Genomic DNA, 23511 nt, shown 5'->3' on the forward strand with positions numbered 1-23511 from the left:
AAGGCTTCACTGGCAGGACTTACGCAATACAGGGCAATGACCTCTGCTACTGCAACAAAATTTGAACACACTTTAAATAGGGTAGGCATAGTTAATGTAGCTGCATTTATCCAAAATATCAAAAGAAAGGAATGCTTTTATTTATTTTGTTAGGCTTTAATTTAATTTTATATACTTTATAAAACTTTTTTAGGAATGCACACAATGCAATCTGTGAAAACTGAATGTATACACAAGGTTTTCTTCTCATAATATTAATTTTTGCTTCGTAAAACCAGAAATTACGTTAAATCGTCATAAAGCAGTCATTCATTAAGTGTTCAAATTTTCTGCTTAAGTGTTATGTAGATGTTATGATGTTGAGATAATCTCTTTAACATGATAGTATACATTAGGGAACTAAAATGTGGGATCATTGATCAAACAATAAATGTTTTCCAGAACTGTAAAATTCATTGAACATTGATTATGAAAGATATTAGGGCTGAAACTTAATTGTGTTCCATTTGTAAATGTCAGAAAAGGAAACAATGAGATGTCTAAGGAGTTAAATTTTTCTTTTTTTCACCATTTGTATTTTAGAAACACAAACTTATACAGTGGAAATTACTCCGACGTATCACGACATCGGAAATTATAGCTAATTGTAGCTAAATGTTTGTTTTAAGATGGTGACATGAATATACTGTATTATCTAAATGACATCTGGGTCATGAAGAGCACAGGATGTGCAGCTGACTGTGCTACATCCTTGATGACAGTCATCCTCTACCTGAGTCATGTTAAATGCTACACTTGGCATCATATCCAAGGGCAAACATTCCAAGTCTCTGGAAGAGATGCTCTGATAACATCTGTTCCTTCCTGATAATAATTCCGATGAACAAACTTCCTCTTTGGCAAATACCAAGTGCTGATCCGGTGCCACTGCAAAAACAAAATGTCTTTCTTGTATGCCATGGCTCAGGTTCAACCCATCGCAAAACATGTACAAATACATGCAGACTATGAATCCATAGAAATTACCAAATTGCTGACATATTGCTAACGGCTAATGTTATACTATTTACTGAAAATGCATTCTTCTTTGCCACGCTTTCATTTCCAGTATGCTGGATACTGTAATGCACTTTTTGCTGGGCTGACAAAGCATACATTAAATAAACTCCAGCTTATTCAGAATGCAGCAGCCAGAGTTTTAACAAAAACTAAAAGGCCTGATCACATAGCACCTATTTTTTCTTCTCTTCACTGGCTCCCAATTAAACAAAGAGCTCATTTTAAAATACTAATTATTGTTTTTAAATGATTTAATGCTTTAGCTCCTGCCTATGTTGCTGACATGCTCACAGAGTACACACCAGTGAGATCCCTTAGATCCAACACATTCTCACTCGTCACATATTGACTTCTTATTTTGTGTGTTTTTATCATGTCCTGTTTGTTTTTAAATATGTAAAACTTTATTATCTTATATGATATTTCATGTTTGTCATGTATGATGTATCTTCAGCACATTGAGTTTATGCTTGTTGTATGAAATGTGCTATATGAATAAAGTTTGCCTGACTTGACTCTAAAACAGTGGTTGCCAGTGGCTGCACAATGCAACTTGTTGTGTAGGCTGCTGTTTCAGAGTGGCGAAAATAACTGATTTCGGGGAAACTGCTGTTTTATCCAAGTGTGAAACTACTTTAAAGTTTAATTATAACTTACATGGTATTGGATTGGTGCACTCACCCATACCTGAACCAGCATTTTAGGCAGTATCAGAGGCATTTCTGATACTGGTATTAGTATCAGAACAACTCTAGTCTCAGGCAAAGTTGTGACAATAAGTTTGTGCTGTGGCTACAAGGGTTGCGACAGTATGAGATTTTCACAGTACGATAACCAGAACCAAGAAACATGATCACATCACTCCAGTTTTAGCCTCTTTACACTGGCTCCCAGTATGTTTTAGAGTAAATTTAAGATTTTACTGATTACTTTTAAGGCTCTTCATGATCTCTCTTCCAGCTATATCTCCAAACTCTTAGTGCCGTACACACCAGAACGTACTTTGAGGTCCTCAGGCAGAGGCCTTTTGTCTGTTCCAGAGGCCCAGCTGGAAACTAAAGGGGACAGAGTGTTTGCTGTCAGGGCCCCGAGACTCTGGAATAATCTGCCTGAGGAAATCAGGTTGGCCGAGTCAGTGATCTCTTTTAATTCCCTTCTTAAAACATACTTTTATCTGAGAGCCTTTCCTGATTTTACTTAAGTTATAAGTTCATTTAGACTATATTTTATTTCTTCAGTTTTTATATATATATTGGAAGTGTTTTTATCAGTTCTTTTAAAAGATGTTGTTTTCATGTCATCTGTTGTAATTATTGACATGTAAAGCACTTTGTAACTTTGTTTTGAAAAGCGCTTTATAAATAAAGATTATTATTATTATCATTACATTATCATTATCAGTTTCTAAGACCCTTAAATGAATGAAACCTGAAGGTTTTTTTTTTGAAGAAACACTTTATTAAAATTGAAACTTGTAACCATTTCTTTTAAAGGAAGTATGTGTGAAGAGTCTGACAGCCAGTGGTGGCGCAAAGGAGATGCACACCTGCAGATGAGATTCTCTGTCTGCCTGCATTTTTTTTTTCAATACTATAGATGAGCAAATGTACATGGTCTAATAAGTGCCAATTTCCTTCCCATGGTTTCACAGAACACTGCTGCAACCCTACTAATTATTTGTTCAAGCACCATTTAATGGGTGAAAACTATTTAAGAGACTGAGCGACGATAATACCTCAAGTTAAGTAACAATAAATTAAACACCAAAGTCATACCCAACTGCCATTGGTCAACAGATGTTTAAATGGATTACTCACAACAAAAATAAACAATATTAATTATTCCATCTGGTGGGCTGATCTTTCCCTCCCATTGTACACGATTAGCCTTATTCAAACTGTTTACACATCTGTGGTTTCAACTTGGAAAAAATGATAAAGTTTTATTTGTATTTTCTCAAATAACTTTTCAGTGGAAGCTCCTCCAAGTGCAAACAGGGCTTTGGACCACTCCCACAGGGGGACAGCTGCATGGTGAGGAAGGCGTATAATTATTGCTGTCTGACAGCACATACAGTGTTGATTCAGGGAGGCCAGGACACCCGCCAAATTGCCTCAGAGAGTTTTGATTAGAGGTGGGACTATTCAAGATTTTATAATCTGTGTTGACATAATATTATTTTACATCCCACCCTTGCCCTTATTCTCCATAGACTGAAATGATGTTAAAAACAAGGCAGTGTGTCAGAGAGCAGCACAAGTTTGAATAGTCCAGTGTGTCATATTCAGGGGGTTATATTGGCAGAAATGATAAATAATATAATTAGTTTGTTTTCTTTTGTGTATAATAACCTGAAAATGAGAATGGTTGTGTTTTTGTTACCTTAGAATGAGCCGTTTATATTGATATATCTACACTGATAGGTGCAATAATGTTAATTCTGGCACTCAGCCTATTTATTATTATATCTTGCTTTTACTTGTTACTGCTTACAATTAATCACTCCGGTGTAATATCAGTATTGTTAAATTGTGCATTATCTATACTTCCATCAGTCAATAATATAAAATCAGCCATTCAGTCTGTCTCTTTATCGTATTCTGCTTCTTTCTGATGCTTCTTCATTATATTTTATCATAATTATATATATATATATATATATATATATATATATATATATATATATATATATACATATATATACATACATATGTATATATATACATAATGACTTTTTATGTAGGTACTGTTACAGAAAACACAATATAGTTGTTGCTCAGGATTCGGTTTAGATCTGTTGGGATTATTTGACTACAGGACAAGATTAATATCCTGTCATCAATTGTTAGGAAAGTCTAAGGTGTTATCAGAAGAGCAAGCTTTCCTGCAAACAGAAAGCTTGCTCTTCTGATAACACCTTAGACTTTCCAACACTGTATGTGCTGTAACAACACACAGAAACCACACACTGTGAGGTTTGGTTGAAGAAACAAACACTGCATTATTAGTATGAGAGCCATGGGCAGCTGATGCTAATGCTGAAGTACTTTTTTTTTTTTTTTTTTACTTATTATTTCACATTTTTGTACAATATTATTTAATATTATTTCCATAGACAGTGTCATGTAATTGTGGAAAACACCTGTAAATTAGCAGAGCTCATGGTGACATCTTTAAATGTCTTGTTTTTCCATTTACAGATCGCAAACCCACAGAGATTCAGGTTACCATCACAGAACACTAAGAAAAACTGCAAATACATTTCTGACAGTTTTGCTTTAAAACAAATGTGGCTGATTAATTTTCTGTTGACTGACAAAGTTGATTGATTAACTAACTAATCATTTCAATAAATTACACATGATCATACAAAAAGTTTGTTTTCTGTTTGCAAGAAATGTTCATTAATATTGTTTTTAATTTACCTGTCACTCATTCTTGCGAACTGGGACAAAACCTCATTTTTGGGGATTTTAATTTTTACCCTTCAGTTAAGCTGGGAAAACAGGCTATATTTAAAAGATCAAGGTCTTCACTATTAAACCTGGGCCATCCTCCTGGTAATTTAATTTTTTCTCCAGCAGCATACATAATGGATGTCACAGGTAAGATCTGACCGAGTTGATGTCCCACAGAGTTGACAAAAAATTATATATTTATTCATTTCACTGCAGTCGTAGCGAGTTGCCATTTTATTTTTCAAAGCTGCTAAGAGTTCTCTTACTGCTTATCAAAATACTTATTTTTAAACCCTAATTCATATTTAGATTTGACTTTAAAGGGCTGGCGAGGATGCAGGAAAGGGTTTTTTTTCTGATCATTCTCCCATGAAGGTCATATTTGTACAGCTGTCAGGAGTCAGCATAATTATAATGCTTTGAAATTTGCATTACATGGCCTTTCTTGTTGATGATCGTGAATTAGCCATAGCTCTAACAGGCTAATTAAGGTCTGAGACCCTGGTAAAAAGTTGTCTGAGAGCTCAAACTTTTGCATGGTGCTCCTTTCCTTTTATCACTCTAAAATTGTTTTAAAAAATCTATCTTGCTTAAAATGCAAAAAATCATCATTCATCTTTCTTAAATTTTGGAGATCAGATCGTCTTCTACTTATTAACTATTCACAGTAAACGAAATTTTGTCCATGGGTGCCCAAACTTTTACATGATACTGCTGTAACATCTTTTTGCCTGTGGTTCCCTCTGCGCCCTGCAGGTGGCGACATACACTTTGACTTAAGGTTGTTCCACAACAAGAAGAAGAATGCGTCGTGTGTACAACATTCACGCATGCGCATCCAGGTACTAATAGTAAATGGAGGCTGTTTGAAATGTCGACTGGAGAGTGTAACGTTACAATGCGATAATATTACATTTACCATTTACCAGGTAGTTTTCTGTGTAAAAAGCGGTCACTATGGGTGAGTCAACATGTAACAATGCTGTTTAAGAGTATGTCAGCTAGATAAAAACCCACCGTTAGTAACTGGATTTGCTTCTGCTAACTTAGCTAACATTAATTAGTTAAACGTTGGTCACAACATCGCTGCTGTAAGCTAACGGAGGGTGTTTAATATTCAGCTGAAGTTGAGTATGTTTAAAGATATTAGGAGCCTAACGAATGCTAAAATGACAGACGTCTTTATTTCAAGTTAGCTCGTATGTAACAGAGCCAAGCTTCCTATTCAGAGTAACATATTTGATGTCATGATACAGCTTGTCGTTACCAGACACACCGGACACATCTTGCCTTATTTCGTTGACATATATTGATATAAAGGAAATGCGGTGGACAATATATTAATATTCCTCAAAATAAGGCTACAGCTCACAGCTCTAAAACAGTTGCTTCTTGAGAGCTGCACTAGTTTTAAGTATGTGTGCATTATAAACTGGCAACTGAGTGTAACCGTGACACAGACCAGATTGGGTTTGTTTTTGCTTGTCCAGTGAACATGATATTGATGCCCAAATCCTGTACATCCAATAAAGCAGTCCATCTTACTGATGGTCTGATTCCACCTGAACTATTGTAGAAACAATGTGACCAAAACTCATGGTATCTGTAGTTCATGCCACTGTTTTTTCCCAGACTGTAATGTTGATGGTGCTGAGGAAGTTGAGACTGAGAGATCTTCATCTCCAACTGGAACACAGTCTCCTGTAATGGACCGTAACCCATCACCACCCCCAGATACAGCCGATGGAGAGGAGGACGGAGATTTGGACGCCATTGGAGACACTGTTTACAGCAAGCACTGGCTTTTCAGTACCCTGACTCGTCTCATCCATGTAGGTTGGCTGTTATTAAGTTGCATTTATTTTCTTGACCTTTTCAAAAATAGGCTTTCCCAGTCAGCCAATAGCTGGAATGAAAAATCTTCCAGTTTCTATTCAACTGATTGGATCATCTTAACTGTCGCTCTCTGCTGCATGATCTCTAATGTGCCTAACATTTCTTCATGTCTGTAAAACTGGTTGTGTCTCTCAGATGGTCAAAGAGCATGCAGAGGTGGACTCTGAAGGTCAGATGGAGCTCCCTGATGACGATGAGGAAAATCTATGTAGAGTCTGGGATATGGCAATGGATAAGGTAGAGTTCTTTATCAGTACACCAAAGGCTTTACATTCTTGGACTGGTCAGGGTTTTATTTGCCACCTTGTTCTACTGTCTTTTCCCTGGTAAAGGAGAATTTGTGTTCTGTTATGTTATGTTGTATTTATAAGAGCAACTACAACCTAATATAAAAAGACATGTATCAAAATGTATTACATGGATTTAAGTTGCATAGTAAAAAAAAAAAGGATTGTTAAATACTAAAATTAAAATGTGCATTCTGCTGAATTTTATGATCATTAGAGGATGTAGTTAAACTTTATTGCATTATACTGACAGGTGTTACTGTTCTCATTGTTATAAATGTGGGGACAATATAACTGCAGCACCTCTCAGTAAAATCAATACAGCTCAACATTACCACAAAATACTTCCTCCCTCCAAAATAACCATTGAGTTGAATCAACACTTCTCTGCAATGACTTCAGGGAAAACAAACATTATAGCCTTCATGATGGGAGGATTTATTGCTGGATTGCTGGGCAGTTATTGTTAGGTTTGCGTAATAAACCTGCAGCTGAGTGCATGTTGCAGTGAGAAGTGAATGACGGAATGTTTTCATGATTAAACATTTACTAATTACTGATTATCTACCAACTGTGTGCAGGATGTGGCTGGTTTTCTGCAGGAATTCAAAGCCACAGATATCCTTCTTGGTGTGATAGCCAAATCTCGTTGTCCACGTCTCACCGTGAGTGAAATCACCTCCAGTTCATACATTCTGTGTCATAGTATTATCCTATTTATTCAGTTTTTATGCTATATTTCTTGGCTTTGAGAATTTCAATGACAAGTCTTTTTTTATTTTTGCTTCTCTAGGAAATTTGTGTGGGCATCCTCGGGAACATTGCTTGTTTTCCTGACACTTGTGTGACTCTTAGCCAAAATGAAGACTTAGGGTGGGTAAACGTCATCGTCTTTTGTTGTTCTCTAATTAAAGTTTTACACTCTTGTGATTCATTCTAATGAATGCTACTCCCTGTGTGCCCACAGTGAGGTGCTGTTGCTTCTTCTTGGAGATACAGATCCTCCTACCCTTCTGGAAACAAGCAGGTGACGTTTGCATTTTCTGCAGATGTGTAAGACAGAGAGACTGAGGGAGAAGTATTTATCTTTTCTGATGATGTTTGCAGATTGCTGCTGACCTGTGTCTCTCAGAAAGATGTCTGCTCCCTGTGGCTTCAGCGAATGAGACAGCAGACGTCTGTGCGCACCAATCTCTTGTTCATCATGTGCAGTTCTACCAACAGTACTGTGCTTTTACTCTTTATCTCTTTTTAATTAGCTCGTGACGTGTTATGTGTTTATCTGTTTGACAAACCAAATTGACTTACATTAACAATACTGCACTGCGCACCAGGTGAGATCCAGCTTTTCAGACGGTCACTTTTCAGTTGTTTGGTCTTTAGGGTTCACTTGACAGCCTTCACACCAGCCCATTACACTGTATTTGACAGGCAAACACTCCTGATATTGGTTTAACCGTACCAAACCGGTGTAAAGGCACCCTGAGTCAAAGTCCCTGTAAGCTGGTCATCTTAGAGGTTCCCTATGGAGCTTTGACCTCTGTAGCACTGGATGTCAACGATGCTGGATTAAAAAATGTAAATACTATTGAATAAGCTTTGAAAATGATTTTGGGGAAATGCATTCAACACATTTGGTAGACTTTAAGGACAGACACAGTGCCTTTTTGGTGGGTTAAACTAAATGAAAACATAAACTGTTTGTTTACAAGAACACTCCACTGGGCACCTGCTGTTTACAATAGTTATTATAAGTAATACCCTGTGTGTGTTGCAGCTGACCTGCTTGAGAAGACTGGAGAGCTGGTGGACAAACTGTTTGACCTTGACGAAGAGCTGATGAAGAGTTGGATCACAGCTCAACCAAGTGAGGAGGAAGAGGAAGCGGAGGATGGTGAAAGCCGTCTGGATGTGGCCTCATGTCTTCTTGAGGCAGCCAAGCAGCTCAGGTGGGAATCTGAAATTGACATTCAGGAGAATGTTTGCGTGATAAGATTTACTTTGAATGGGAATTAAAATGTTTTCCATACAAAGCAACAGATCCACAGATTAGTGATTACAAACTGCAGGTGTATTATGGCCAAAACCTAAATTAACATTTTCTCTAGTCTTAATAAAAATCCTCCAGTCACTCTTTTTCATATTTGTATATCTATAATCTTAAGTTGATGCAATGCACTGGTATATTTGTTGATATTATTGACATCTGTAAAACAATCTGGTATTTATTGTTATTCTGATATAGTGGAATTCAAACTAAATACATGGTACTCATGTTGAAGATTTATTCGACCCTCAGTATTCACCAGTATTGCATCGCTTTCACAGATCAGAGAGTCCAAATGGCTTAGAGGTTTACCTTCATGCCCTCCAGCTCCTCACCACTGTAGATGAGGGCATTCAGACTTTTGGTAAGAGCAGTCCACACAGTTTATATTCAGTTCAGCTGCTGGCACATCATTACAGAAGTTAAAGATGTTAATCATAGTTGTTAATGCAGTGAAATCTAATAGAAGACTGAAGCAGCCAGATGTTGTTTGACTATCTTCCAGCTGCCCCTGATGGACCCGGGAAAGCAGTGTGGGACTTTGTCTGTGACGTTTTGTGCGAGGACCTCTACCAGCCAACAGATCTTCCAGTTGTCCTGCAGGAGCAGAAGAGCATTTTGGTTCAGGCCTTTGCTGTGCTGCAGGCTCTTTATAGATGCCAGGATCAGTGGAGCAGCAAAAGTGACACAAGTTAGTTTTGCAACAGAATGACATCTGATTTAAGATCTGCCTTTTTATAATGCATGTACACTGAATGTTAATGTAGTGTTAGCCGTATGATTTCTGGTATTTCAAAATGATGCAATTTTATTGTATATAAGTATTTTTATATGCTGACCCAAAGGATTAGGACTGGGGACAGTTGAGGCTTTTTTTATATAGTTGCATTATGCAAAAAATTAAATAAAATAAAATTAAAAAAATAAATTAAAAAAAATTAAATATAATGACACTATAAGCTCAGAGTTGGTGATGAGGATGTCTCCCATTTTAGTGTAAATATGCCCATTTCTCATTAATAATTTGATGTGTTTTGTGCAAATACGTTTGTTGTCTGCTTCCAGGTGTTCCCCTGATTGGAACCATTCTGCGGGTGCTTCAGTACCACAGCGAGGGCAAAGACGACAGCACCAGCAAAGAAGACACAAAAGATGAACAGCTCCAGATGCTAGCAGAGATCACAACTGAGTTTCTAGCTGACATCTGCATTCATATTCCCAAAGTAATGCAACCAAAAGAACGCTTTCCTGTAGGATCAGATTGTTTAGGCCCCGGTCACACAGAAAGCATTTTGCAGGTTGCAAAACACGAGGTGCACCGCACTGCCCTTTTTTTTGTAAGTGAATGCCACTTGTAAAGAAAACACTTGTTGTGCCTTTTTATAGTTGCCAGGCAACCACCCCATCATGTCCTTACACTAACCTTCCTGTGTAATCCATTTACCATTTTTTTCCACAGTAATTAGTAGCGTGTTACTAAAATTTTCAGGCAGAGGGTACCTGCTCTAGCTCAGGTTGAGGGCGAGAGGCTATCAGCAAATAGTTTGTAGGGCACAAAGAAACGTTGATCTGTGTGGGTACATGAGACCCTAACAAAGAAGGTGGATCGCTGAGAGTACCACCAGTTGATCCAGGAGCTTCGCCTTGATATTGGATGTTTTCAGGCATATTTTAGGATGACTCTGGGACTCTGAGTTGAAGTTTTTTTGAGTCAAGAAGTTTGGAGCACTGGCAAAAACGCCAGGCACCTGGAGCGCAAAAACAGCGAGTGAAAAGCTTTATTCTCATTAAAAACAATTACAAAAAGTGGTCTCCGGCTGCTAAATGTTTTCTGTGCTATCAGGGCCTTACAGAGCTTTCTTTTCACTTTGAAGTGATTGTTCTGGTTTTTGCTCTCTGTAGGACGCTGTGACCGATCTAGTGAAGAAAGGTTACCTTACAGAGAAGACGTGTCTCACTGCTGCTAGATGTTTGGTTCCCAACTTTAAGACTTCAGTAAGTGTTTTATCCAAAATGGTTTAAATATTCTCAGAGATGTATTACGTTTAAAGATAGAGCAACTAGAATCATCCAGTCTGCTGTTTTTAAACTTTAAAACAGCTAGAAGGAACTTGAATTTTGTGTTGATGATGGCAGCTTCTGTGGACGAATGCAGTAGTGCTGTGAATTGTTCAGTAGAAATCAGACGCAGGGACAGACATTAGAAGTCCTACATAGAAATAGCTAATATTTTAACTGATGGTCTGGTTTGTTTTTGTAGGTCATATCAGGGCTTTAGTATCAAATTGAAACTATTTCATTACCAGTTTGTAGCTGCTTTAAAATTAAAGTTCATTGTAAAATCCTTACAGTCCCCACATAAAAGCTTAACCTTTGAACCTAATACCAAATTATACATTTAATTGTTATTACTGTTAAAAACCGGTCAGTTGACAAGAAATAGTGTGTCTACAAATAATTAAATCCCTTTGAAACCTGGAGCAACATCACTTTTCTTGTGCTGCTTTCTGACGCCTTTCTCAAGTATTTAAACCTTTGAACCCTGAGCAAATTGGTGCAATTTCTTTCAAAAAACATGGGAAAAAAGGCAATGAGCAACCTGGTAAGCAACGTCCCACAAATTTAAAAAAAAAAAAAAAAAAAAAAATAGGGAAAAACGTATTTATAATTATTAAATTTTAAAATTGTGTTACAGAATTATCATAATTTTTAAGTACTCTTTCCAAGTAATTTCCTTGTTTGTTTGATTTTCTTTCTACTAATTTTCTTGCTTTCATTGTTCTCTTTTACTAATTTCTTGCAATTTTTTTGGGTCATTTCTTCTTCCGTTGCTCGTTGCCCTCTTCCCATGTTTTTAAAACAAATCAAGCCAATTTCCTCAGCTTTCAAAGAGTTAATAGGGTTAATATGAGATATAATATGAGATGGTTGGTTACAGCTTCCTAAATGTTGCAGGTTTTGTTAGTTTTAAGCATTTTTTTTTTTTTTTTTTTTTTTAGACAAAATAAGCTACTTTAAAACATCACAGAAGTTTATAAAAACATTGTAGACTCAGTGACAATAGATTTATTGAGATAATCACACCCTGAATTTTCTCCAGCCTTTTCTTTAATAGCCTAATCCTGTGCAAACCACTGCCCGTCGTTCCATTGTTTAATGAAAGGGTTTAGGATTTATTTTAGAGTTAGTGTCAGCGTTAGACGTGTGATGGACTGCCAGCAGCTCCAGTGGAAAATAAACATTATGTTTCCACCCCGCCCTTCTTCCCCTTGTGTAGTTTCAGCACCTGCAGTCCATGCTGTCAGAGTCTGATCCCCAACTGGCAGACGTGGTGGGAAAACTGTTTCCTGTTTGAGGCGTCCAGCAGATCAGTGTTCAGCACTCATCCACGCTGTCACCGCTGCTTTTTATAGTAGCCTCCATTTCCCCTCCAAAGATCCTGCTTCAAGTCCTGCTATTTGGTTTCCATCGGAAAGACAAGGATGTCACACCATCACGAGTGGCGAACTGTGTAACAAAAACGGTATCTTTTTTTTCTCCTTCCCTTTTTCTCATATTTTGGGCCACACTTGAACATGTTTTTTATTGTTCTGTGAATTATATTTTTGTATTAAATAATTTACAGTCTTTTAATAAAAAGATTTCTTTAAGAGTTTGTGCTTCGAAGCTTTTACTGTATCATCATCATCATCATCACCATCGTCATCATCTAGGCAATCAGCAGGAAATCCCCTCATTGACAGAAAGCATTTTTGGCATTTAAGTTTTTGTTATAATTTTAGAAAGGGTTAGTACAAAGCAGCCAGACATGTTTTACATAATTTGGGGAAAATAGGAGATAAATAAAAATAAGTAGCTGGTGTCACAGCATACCTGTATTGATGATAACTGATTAATTTTATAGAAAAATTAGATACTGATATCATGTTACATATGATAATATTGTGGACATTTTTCCATACATTTCCACTGCTGTGTAGTAATCCTGACGTCACCAAACCAAACTGAAGAAAGGAAAGAACTGTATTCTTGTCGGAGTGAAAAAGCCTCTGAAGCAGCATTTTACATGAAGAAAGCTACTCACTGTTAAACTTGCTCATGAAACCTGGCACCTCTTAACCTTAACAAGTGCATCACTATTAGTTAAAAAAAAAAACATCCAGTTGGCTGGATTGGACCCTTTGGCGGGCCGGTTCTGACCCCTGGGTTGTATGTTTGACACCCCTGAGTTAGAGGGATGAACAACCCAAGACTTCCATAACTTTGAGCCAAAATGGTCACTTATACACATTCCCATGTACAATGTAGAAAAGGTTTCACTTCAGTCCTGCACTTTGAATATAAATCGTTCATCAGTTTCATTCTGTGGAGTCCTACTGGATTGTATTATCTGTGTTGCATATTATATTATAAGTACATTTTGCCTTAGACAAAAACATTTTAAAAATCTAGGCACAAAACACATCACTAATCAGCCTGTTATGTCACTTTACTCATCCAAGTCAGCTTTGATTTTCAGAGCAATTTGTATGAAGGTTACAAACTGGCATCCAAAGATAACATCAGAATCAGGATGTTTTTTTGGATTATTAAGAAACACAATGAAATAAGGAGTCCTGTAAGGTGCAGACAACTATAAGCCACATTCTCCATACATTCAAGCGTCCAATCCACACAATAATAAATAATAATAAACAATAAATTAGTGTACAAGGTAAAAACTACACATAGGATGTTTGTGAATATTGCACATTTAGTGTAGTTATAACACATAAAAAAGAGCACATGTAACCAGTTTTTCCTTCATTTAAAAATGTGACAAACACTGAAACAATGCAGATTTTACTGCAATATTGTGCATTTTAAATGTAAATATATAGTATGTAATTACACATTTTTGATGAGTACATTGTTTTTAGCTGTATAAAACCTCTTTCTAAATGTATCAGTCTTAGCATTAAAGCCATTTACCACCAAAAAGTTAGCAAAGCTGTTTGCGTGTTAATGATTTAAGCATTAAATGCATCCATCACAGTATTTACTATTATTTGTTCCTGTTTTTTATACAAAGAAAATGTACATTTCAGTATAAGAGGAAACAATATTGACTGGACATTGAGTCACCCTTCCAAGCATATGAGTAATGATACTAATGCTGATGACAACATCAAGTGTTTACCAGAGGGTGACAGTCACTCGGTAACGACAATAAAATTAGATGAAAGGCTCGAGCCTGGCAACAATGATCTCATTTGGTTTCCAAATGCAGCATTTCGCCCACTCATGGAGAAGAGCAGGACAACCTGCGCATTTCCAGCAAGCTTACGGAGGCTCTGTGAATATAGCAGCTTTTTAATTAAAGCTTGGATTGATATGTAGAACACTCTTTCTAATGGAAATCCCGAGATGGTCAGAGCGCCTGAGGGACAGAGATCACCCTATGGGGAAAAAAAAGCCTGTCTTTAATCCTGTGATCTGCGGACACGATCTGAACCTTGACTAGACTTGTGATGCACATAGGTGGCCGGTGCCTTAATGTGCGAGTCATGTGCTGTTTGTGCTGTAAATGGCTGGAGTGATGCAGATGTAATCATGCTTGGCCTTTGAAGATTGCTCGTGGCCAGTGACTTGCACTTTACTGGGTGCTCTGTCTTCAGGCCTCGCTCCGGGGCGTGTCACGTCATAGAGATAAGGCTGAAGCCCAGATGTTTCCTGCTGCCCTGCCAAACTTCATTGTCAGTCTGCCAGTCTTCACAGCAGCTTGATATGATCTGACTTCATGCGCATACCACAGTATGCCACTCCACGTGTGGCTGGTGTTTTATACACATCAGTGGCGCTGAGGCATGTCAGGTCTGTCTGACGCTGATGCTGGATGTCAGGTACTTCTTTTCCCCGTTTACCTCTGCCCACACAACTCACTGTTCTTTTAAATGACCTGACATTTTGCCTTACAGTAAAATGTGCTCTATTTTTTCTCACATTTGTGTGAAAATTCACATCTGGTACAAGTCCTTATGTAACCTGGGGATAACGTAACACTCATTTTCACATGACATACATAGGAAGTTGATGTTTTGATGTTGAAAATGAGATTCATCAGGGGATTTTGGAGGAAATAAACAAATACAAAAAGGCTTTAACCTGTGATCAAGTGGGATCAAAAGGCAGTAAAAAGGACTGAGCTGCCCTTTAATAATGGAAAACAGTCTGTCATTTTACAGGAGCAGAATGTTATCTCAAGGATACATGTTTCACTAAGAAGTATTCATGCGTCATGCCCCAAGGCATGGACTGATCTATCCAGGATTTTGTCAAGGCTGGATCATCTAACTTAAGCCCTCTTGAGTGTGTAAAACAGCCCTGACACTGGTGTAGTACCTGTTGTGTTGCTTGGTGAGCAGGGGGGATAATGACGGGATGGAGAATGCGTGCACAGCGTCACGTCCCCTCTCCTTTGATTCCAAGGCCCGACCTGTTTGCAACCACGTAACCGAGGCGTGCTAATAAGGACACAGGATGCTATTGGTTGCAATCAAAGCCCCCTTCAGCTCATTTCCTGAGTTCCCCTGGCTTTCTATCTCTTGTCAACAGAATCACAATGAAACTTTCCCCTTCACGATCCCTGGATATCAAAGACACTGACGTTTCTTGCTCGCAAAAAGTGATGCGGTGACGTTGGTGTTTGCAGTTGCTTCTTCAACCAGCTTATCTGTGAGGACGTTGTAACGATAAACTAGACAGTAAGGGTGCTATTATCATAGCACATTGTCACCAACACAACCTTGTTTATGCAGCGGTGGAAAGGTCAGACATCACCAAATGTCAGCCTCTGTGGGGCACATTTGGCAGATTGATCCTAAAATCAATTAAAAAATAAAAAAGCAATAAAAATAACTAGCTATAGTTAATTAATAATAAAAAATAACTAGCTATATTCATTATACATGTTCAATCAAATGTAGTCATGCATATGTCAGAGAACAAACAAATATGGTGTATCACATAACAAATGTAAGCTTTGCATTAAAACCTATCTTGATCATATAATATACAGAGGCAACACAGACACAGGCACCCAAATAACCTATTCTCTATATGCATATCTTTTTTTTTTTTTTTTTTTGTAATCAACAGCAGCACCCCAAGCAGATACTTCTGGTTTTTAGTGTCTCTATCCTCTGGAGTGTCTCTCAGTACAAAGAATCCTGGCTCTAGAGGTAGGTCTATGTCCATCTGGTCACACAGACACAACCTCAGAGTCATTTTTTATTGTGATCTCAATTTTAAAGTTCATTTTAATTCGTTAACAAAAACTGCATTTCATCATTTACGCAATATAGCTAAGGTACGACCTCCACTGAGTTGGCAATATGCTGAGAAGTTTATCCATGCTTTCCAGTCGTCTTGACTAGTGTAATGCTCTATACACTGGCCTACCTAAAACCGCCATTGCAAAACTGCAGACCATTCACAATGCTGCTGCCAGGGTTTTAACAAAAACTCAAAAGAGAGACCACGTAACTCCTGTTTTACATAACCTACACTGGCTCCTAGTATCTTATAGAATTGTATTTAAAACACAAAGTACGTGTCACCGTATTTCGCTAGTTACAGTTTAAAGTGGTGGTATTCTGAATGCTGTCACTATCTTTAAAAATAGATTACTTGAAGAGATTACTTTATTTGTTTGTGATTTATTTGCTCTAACACTGTGTCCGAACTGAATGTGACACAAGTGAGCATCAGTGACAAAGTTAGTTTGATTGTCTTCTATAGGAATGTCAGAGTTGGCGATGGGCAATGCAGCATTGATGCCTTCTTTCCATTCATTCTATTCATTTAAGATCTTTTTTAACTTTTAGAGATACAGAAACTGTTGCACATGCTTTTACCTTTCCACATCTTGATTACTGCAACAGCCTTTATTCCTTTCTTAATCAAAAAACCTTGCAACAACTTCAGATTGTTCAGAACTCACCCACGAGGCTTTTAACGAAAACCAAGAAGCACAACCACATCACACCAGTTTCAGCCTCTTTACATTGGCTCCCTGTTTGATTCAGGATTGACTTTAAAATCTTATGGATTACTTTTAAGGCTCTTCATGGACTGGCTCCAGATTACATTTCAGACCAGTTAGTCCCTTATGAACCTCTGCGTAGTTTGAGATCCTCGGGCAGAGGTCTTCTGCTTGTTCCAGAGTCCAGGCTGAGGACCATAGGGGACAGAGCTTTTGCAATCATGGCCCCGAGGCTCTGGAACGACCTGTCTAAGGATATTAGGCTGTCTGAGTCACTGGCTTAGTTTAAGTCTCTCCTAAAAACGTACTTCTATTGGAAAGCATATCCTAATTTAATCTGAGCTGTTTGTCTATTTTATTGCTATCTTATTGATTTTAGTTTTGGCTTTCTTTATTTTATCTTTACTTAGGTGACATTTTATGACGTTATTTGCGTTATTCTCCTTGTGTTTACTATTATTATTCCTGTCTCTCACTTGGAAAGCTCTGCATTAGACAAAGAACAACTGATTTGTAAAGCTGGAAGGAGGAGTTATCTACACAGCACCTAAAACCTAAATAAGGTGGCAGCTGGCTGGAGGAAGGATGTGATTTGTTTACATGATGTAACAGAAGTGCATATTTCACAGATTCAGTGTGGACAAAGAGAGATGCTTGCTTGCTGTTACAACACAGTGTAAAAGTCAAAGGAGGCACACTTTCCTATAAACAGATATTTTAAGAAGGGTGTGCAGTGCACCTGCTACATGCCAAAGGCAGAGGAGATGCAGCCAGGACGCTGTTGTGTGTTTTTTGGCATGAAAATATAAAACTCAGACAAATGAGCTCAGCAAGATATTTTGAAGTATTCCAAAAGCAATCCAAAATATTCTGAATACATTACTTAGTTTGAGTAATCTAATGGAATATATTAATAACTACATATTAGGGCATGTACTCAATAAATGAATGAAAAAATACGTTTTAAAAATAATTTTCCCAACACTGCAAGGTGGTGTCAATAAAGACTCTTGAATCCTAAAAGTGTTGTTTAAAAGTTTGAAAGAAATTGTAGGGAAAAACTCTTTTAACAGGGATTAAATTTAATCTAAAAAATACAGCATAAATAATTACATGTACATATTACATTACATGTACTGGTTTGGAGCTGCTGTGTTAAACTGCCGTTTTTAAATGTTTCAAACTGCTTGTATTGGAGAAATGATGTGCCATTAGGAGATAAATGTAGTGTTAATATACCTCTTAAAATGATCACCTAACATAATTTATAAAAAGCTTTTCCAGATTGCCTTCACCATGACTTACCCTTTTTGAATCTCTATCTCTTTTTTTTCCGCATCACATATCACGTTCCTGCTTTGAGTGTGGCAGGTGTTTACGGGCGCAGCTCTATCCTGTCCTGTCCTTGTGTGCCGCTGACGCCTGTCACCAAGTGGCATATGCTGCTGTTTGTTCTGCAATGAAAAGAATTGGGGCTAATTAAAGAGAGGCAGCGCTGCCACAGGAAGTGTGCGTAAACAGACCATTCACTGCTCTGATTAGTTAGTTGGGCAAACAAGGTTTAGGATCAGGTGAAAGACTACAACTCTATTGATGAAGTGCTTTTGGAAGACCTTGGATTCTCTGGAAATTCAAATAACACCAGTGTGGAGTGGAAACGGAGGCTGAACATCCCACTCAAGTAGAACCACTGAGACAAAAATTGATCCCACTATACTGATGTTTGTTTTATTCTTTTTTTTAATAGTGGACAGGTGCTGTCTAACTAACTACCATAGATTAATTTGCACTTTACTGTTACACAGGGGTGTCAGAATATACCAGCATTAATACACATCCGATAATATTGTGTAAATAATTCAGCACCCCTTAAATAATTTTTGTGTCTGTCTGTTCTCATTTTGTCTCCCTCCCCCAACACCATCTCGTTGCCTTTTCACTGTCCACAGAGTGTACTTGCTCTATTTGCACGCTTTAGTAGAGTTATGGTTACACGACCTCTTTCCACCTCCCTTTCCTTCTATCTTGAGTTTAATTTATTTGCCAAAAAAGACACAAAAAATGCAAAATGCAAAAAAAGAAAGTTAAAGATGAATTTGATCGACAGCATTTTTTCTGTTAAGATTTCTACAGATATCGTAAAAATTAGATTACCGTGATAAGTCCTTTGGCCACAATAACTGTGAGAATCTGATATTGTCCCAGCCCTAATATTACAATGTGTTAACTGAACTGTTTGCACAGCTTTGATGCTGAAAAATGAATATTTGCCCTGTTTAACGTTTTCATTTTTAACCAGATGAGATAAGAACGTCTTAAAGTTATGTATAACTTGTTGTTAATGATGTGTTTATATATCTTAGAAATATAGATATGAATGTGTATGTGGTCGTGAGAATTATGTGATATACCCATGCGAGTGTGTGTTGGTGCATGTGTACACATTCATATCCTGGTAACTGGGACACGCAATGACAATAAAGGATCTCTCTATCTCTCTATCTGTCTGTCTGTCTATCTGCATGACTCATGCAGTGTTTATATATTTATAGTTTCATGGTATATTAGTTTAGTTTTCTAAGTCTGTTTTCCAGGAGATGGCTGGGCCCTCCCGCATCCACTGATACATCCAGGACCCAGGTGGCGGTGTAAAAGGAGAAGACCTACCACGCCATCTATGGACCTCGCTGAACCGTCTACGCACTGGGGTCGGCCGCTTCAAGTCATCTCTCATGAAGTGGGGCCTATTGGACAGTGCGGCATGCAAGTGTGGCGAGTCTGAACAGACTGCCGAGCACATAATCACCGGCTGCCCCCTATACAGCCCACCCTCAGAATCCGGCCTCTTCGACTTAGGACCGGAGATGAGGACGTGGTTACACGACATGGAATTGGCCATCTGATGATACACGAAAGAAGAAGAAGTTTAGTTTTGGCTAATTTAAATATTTTGCATGTGAACAGCTAACTCAGTTTAGGCATTATCCATATTTCAAAATACTTATACTTTATTCATTTTATACAAGATTTTTAATTGATAGCTTGTTATTTTTTATTTTCATTCATTAATCTATTTTTTTTAATGTTTTTCTAATCTTAAAATAAGATAAGATAATCCCCCCACAGCGGGGAAATCTACAGCATTACAGCAACAAAGGGACAGTGCAAACAGGAAGCAGTGCGTAAAATAAGTAAACTGTACAACAAACAAAGAGCAGTATAATAACCACACAGTATAAAAAAAACACAGAGTAATATAATAAGGAAGCATCAAAAAGAGGCCGACTGGCGGATTTCACATTACTGACTGATGGAAGTAAAGATACTGCTCAGGTAAACATTACTGTTATTGCACCTGAGTGACTGATTGTAAGCAGTAAGAAGTAAAAGCAAGATATAATAATAAATAGACAGGCTGAGTGGCAGAATTTACATTATTGCTCGTATCAAGTGTAGATATGTCACAGTTAGTATATACAGATACAGACATGCACATGAGTGATGATTGATTGTCCATAGTTTTAGTATGTGTAGTCCACTAAGAGCAGTGTTGGTTGGAAAGTCAGTATCCTCCATTCTAGATTTTTAACTTAATGAAATAAAAGAGAAATTGCTAAATTGAAAATATTAATTTATATTACATTGGTCCTGAATTTCTAAACTAACGGTGGCGTGACTTCAAACAGACAACACAAGTATTACTTAAATTATTATCGTAGTATTTTATTATTCTCTATCTTCCAAATGCCCAGTGAGATGTGGTACAGCTTTAATATGCTCTGATGGGCACTTTGTTCGTACCAGGGGGTGAGATTAGCCAGGGAGATCTCTTGCAGCTTGATGCTCAGACACTGTGAGTAAATCCCTCTGATTGAAGTGAACAGAACTGGGACAGACTGGCAGACATGGCGAAGCCCTCACGCACCCAGACATGTCTGACACGCGACAGAGAGTGATCAGAAATAAGAGACTGTGCAATCAATTAACTAATTAATAACTGTTACTTATTCCTGTGAGCGTTAAAGACAGTTTGGCTGCCTGGTTGGCCTGGCAGTCCTTCAACAGGCTGGTTTTCATCAGAAGAAGGTTTCAGTAATGAGATGTGTGGATATACTGAGTACTCTCATTGTCTGACTGCAGAGGAGCATGATGTGCTCCTCAGGAGAAGAAAGAAATGAATAGTGTCATGGAGGTATAGCTAAAGAAAAATGAGTACAAAGTTTACAGAACATGTGCGTGTATTTTGAGGAATATCTAAAGAACATTTGTGTTATGCAAAGCATGTTTTGCACACTTTATAGATATAAATGTGGAGGAATATTTCTGCCACAGTTTAGATGGACTACTGGTGTTAAGAATGAACTACGCCCTCGGTTCACACTGTCTCATCCTTGATGCTAATTATTAAGGATAGACCGATACATCGGCCGGCCGATATGTTGGGCCGATATTTGAGTTTTTTTACTTGTATCGGCATCGGCGGATACGCGCGTGGGTTCGCAGATTTATTTTTCCCTGGCATGATTTACAGACAGGCATCCACAGGCAGCTCTGTGTTGCCAGAAGACCCTGCAGCGCACATGCAGCGAATCCTACTGTGTACAGTAGTTGTTGTTTTATTTATGCTTCAGCTTAAATATTTTTTTTTTTATAAAGACATTACTGGAAGATTTAAGAGCACTGAACTCTTTTTTTTTTATTTGAATGTCTAATAATAATAATAATAATAATATTCTACCTGTTCTACCTCAACTTTCCATCTTGTTTTAGTATTTTTTACTGTTCAATAAATGTTTCTTATTTTAAACTTGAGACCTGTAATATTTGTTATCATTGTGTCATTTTTTTTATGTAAATTGAGGGAGCAAAAGCAGTATCGGCCCCAAATATCGGCTCAAGAAAATCGGCAGTCCATAATCGGTCATCGGCTAAGGGTGATGGAAAAAAATCGGTATCTGCATCGGCCCTAAAAAATCCATATCGGTCTAACCCTACTAATTATCCAGAGACCACTCTCCACATAGGGTCAACGGGTCACTAGGAAAACAAACCACAATGACTAATCTTATTCATGTTGCACTCTCCGACCTCAAGGTACTCGATGGCTTAAAGTATCTCAAAGCACCTGTGTCAATTACCCTCTGAATGGCAGAGAAGACATGGAATAAGCCACATTACATCATCAGTAAGAGTCAGTACTAACTGTTTAAACATATTCCAATATAATACAAGGATAATATCAGAGTTAGTGTGCCGCAGAAAATATCAAATGCACGATTTGTAAACCTGTGAGCCTCTGACTCTGATGTTAAATAAAGCAGATGTGATCCAGAAGCTGTCAGGACACGAGGAGATCAAAGATGTGGCCAGAGCATGTGCAGCATGTGTCTGTGAAAACGTATCTGTAAGTATATTTAGACCTGCTTGATGAAAGGCATCATCGTTACTGGATCATGAACAATACCACAGTCATACTATTCAGTCGGCTTTGTTCTTTCCCCTGCCTTTTCTCTCCTCTGGTAACTAAGCGAGCAACAATACCGATTCTATGAAAAACATTTCAAGCTTTTCCCATGCATCCTTCACGGGGGTTAACATGTGTAGAGGCTCCACTGTGCTCTTTGTAATTATTTGGACAGTGGCAGCCCACTTGTGGCATTCACTGACATATTTTGGTGTGAATGGACGAATGCAGATCTACAAAGAGAGTCTGTGTGAAAGAAGACTAGCCACGTTGACTCGATACAGGCAGAGGACAGTGTGGATTAGCTGCTTTACATTATAAAACATGTTGTCAGAATCAAGGCACATTTGTTTTACCCACAGAGGAGAAAATGTGACAGAAAGAATCAGAGGTTTTCTACAACTGATGCTGTCCAGTTAGCAGGTAGCACCAAAAGATAGGACAAAAAAGACTTACAACACTGAATTTCACTGTAGATTTTGTTAGATGCTGCCACAGAAAGAGAGAGCAGCTCAGTCACATTACTCAAATCTGCTCTTACAATAAAGGTCTTTTATCACCCTAACAGTCAACAACTCTGCCGTTTTATACCATTTAAAATGTTTTTAATAATATATTTATAAAAATACCAATGCTGTGTTCTTGCCTCTCTTAAGGTTTGGCTTCATTGTAATCTGTGCCAAATAAATTAAGTGTCATGGTGATATTTATGAGGGGCTGGAATTAAGAATTATTTTCATTCATCCTGTGTAAATGGAAAGACTCTTCACCTCCAACATTTGGACACTGGATGAAGGATGTTTGTATCATTTCCAAGTGGAGAAAATCTGTTGTTTTATCAAAGGATCAACGCTTCTTTGCTAATATGGAAGCTGAAAAATTGTAATGAAACACACTATACTACCTTACATATGTGACAAAAGTGAATTTGTCATCATTTTTCCTTTTTTTCTGGATTTCTTTGGACTGATCCAGCTTTCTGAGTTTGTTCTTGTGTTGATGGGTGGATGGGTTGTCTTTTTGTCCTTACTGGTTCTGTGTTTGTTTATTAATACTCTGTGCATCTTTATTTCATTGCCAATAAAAAAGAATTATTTTATTCTACCATTTTTCTACTGTCGTTTTTTTAATGAACAGAACAGATTAATCATTTTGTCTATGTTGCTTCAATGGGCCTGATATGTCTTACCAACAGTCCAAAAAAAATTAAATTGATTTACGACTATGTAGCAAATAGAAAAGTGGAATATCTTTACATTTGAGAACCAGATATTGTT

General features: G+C 37.7%; 1 protein-coding gene across 1 annotated transcript; it reads left to right on the plus strand.

The window, feature by feature from the left end:
• The first annotated feature begins 5338 nt into the window (after positions 1-5338).
• On the plus strand, positions 5339-12397 carry saal1 (serum amyloid A-like 1). Its single transcript, XM_049573224.1, has 13 exons — positions 5339-5478; positions 6150-6349; positions 6549-6650; positions 7282-7365; positions 7494-7573; positions 7668-7727; positions 7808-7923; positions 8478-8649; positions 9029-9111; positions 9253-9438; positions 9813-9970; positions 10650-10742; positions 12025-12397. The coding sequence occupies exons 1-13, from the start codon at positions 5475-5477 to the stop codon at positions 12100-12102; spliced, it is 1416 nt and encodes a 471-aa protein (XP_049429181.1). The 5' UTR covers positions 5339-5474; the 3' UTR covers positions 12103-12397.
• Positions 12398-23511: the final 11114 nt, after the last annotated feature.

This window comes from Epinephelus fuscoguttatus, linkage group LG4 (genome assembly GCF_011397635.1).
Source record: "Epinephelus fuscoguttatus linkage group LG4, E.fuscoguttatus.final_Chr_v1".
Classification (NCBI taxonomy): domain Eukaryota; kingdom Metazoa; phylum Chordata; class Actinopteri; order Perciformes; family Serranidae; genus Epinephelus; species Epinephelus fuscoguttatus.

What these genes read in the sequence shown, in the direction of transcription:
- saal1 (XM_049573224.1), top strand. An exon ending in TCTGCATTCATATTCCCAAA is followed by an intron (nt 9,971 to 10,649) that starts GTAATGCAACCA and finishes TGCTCTCTGTAG; the next exon opens with GACGCTGTGACCGATCTAGT. An exon ending in TTCCCAACTTTAAGACTTCA is followed by an intron (nt 10,743 to 12,024) that starts GTAAGTGTTTTA and finishes CCCCTTGTGTAG; the next exon opens with TTTCAGCACCTGCAGTCCAT.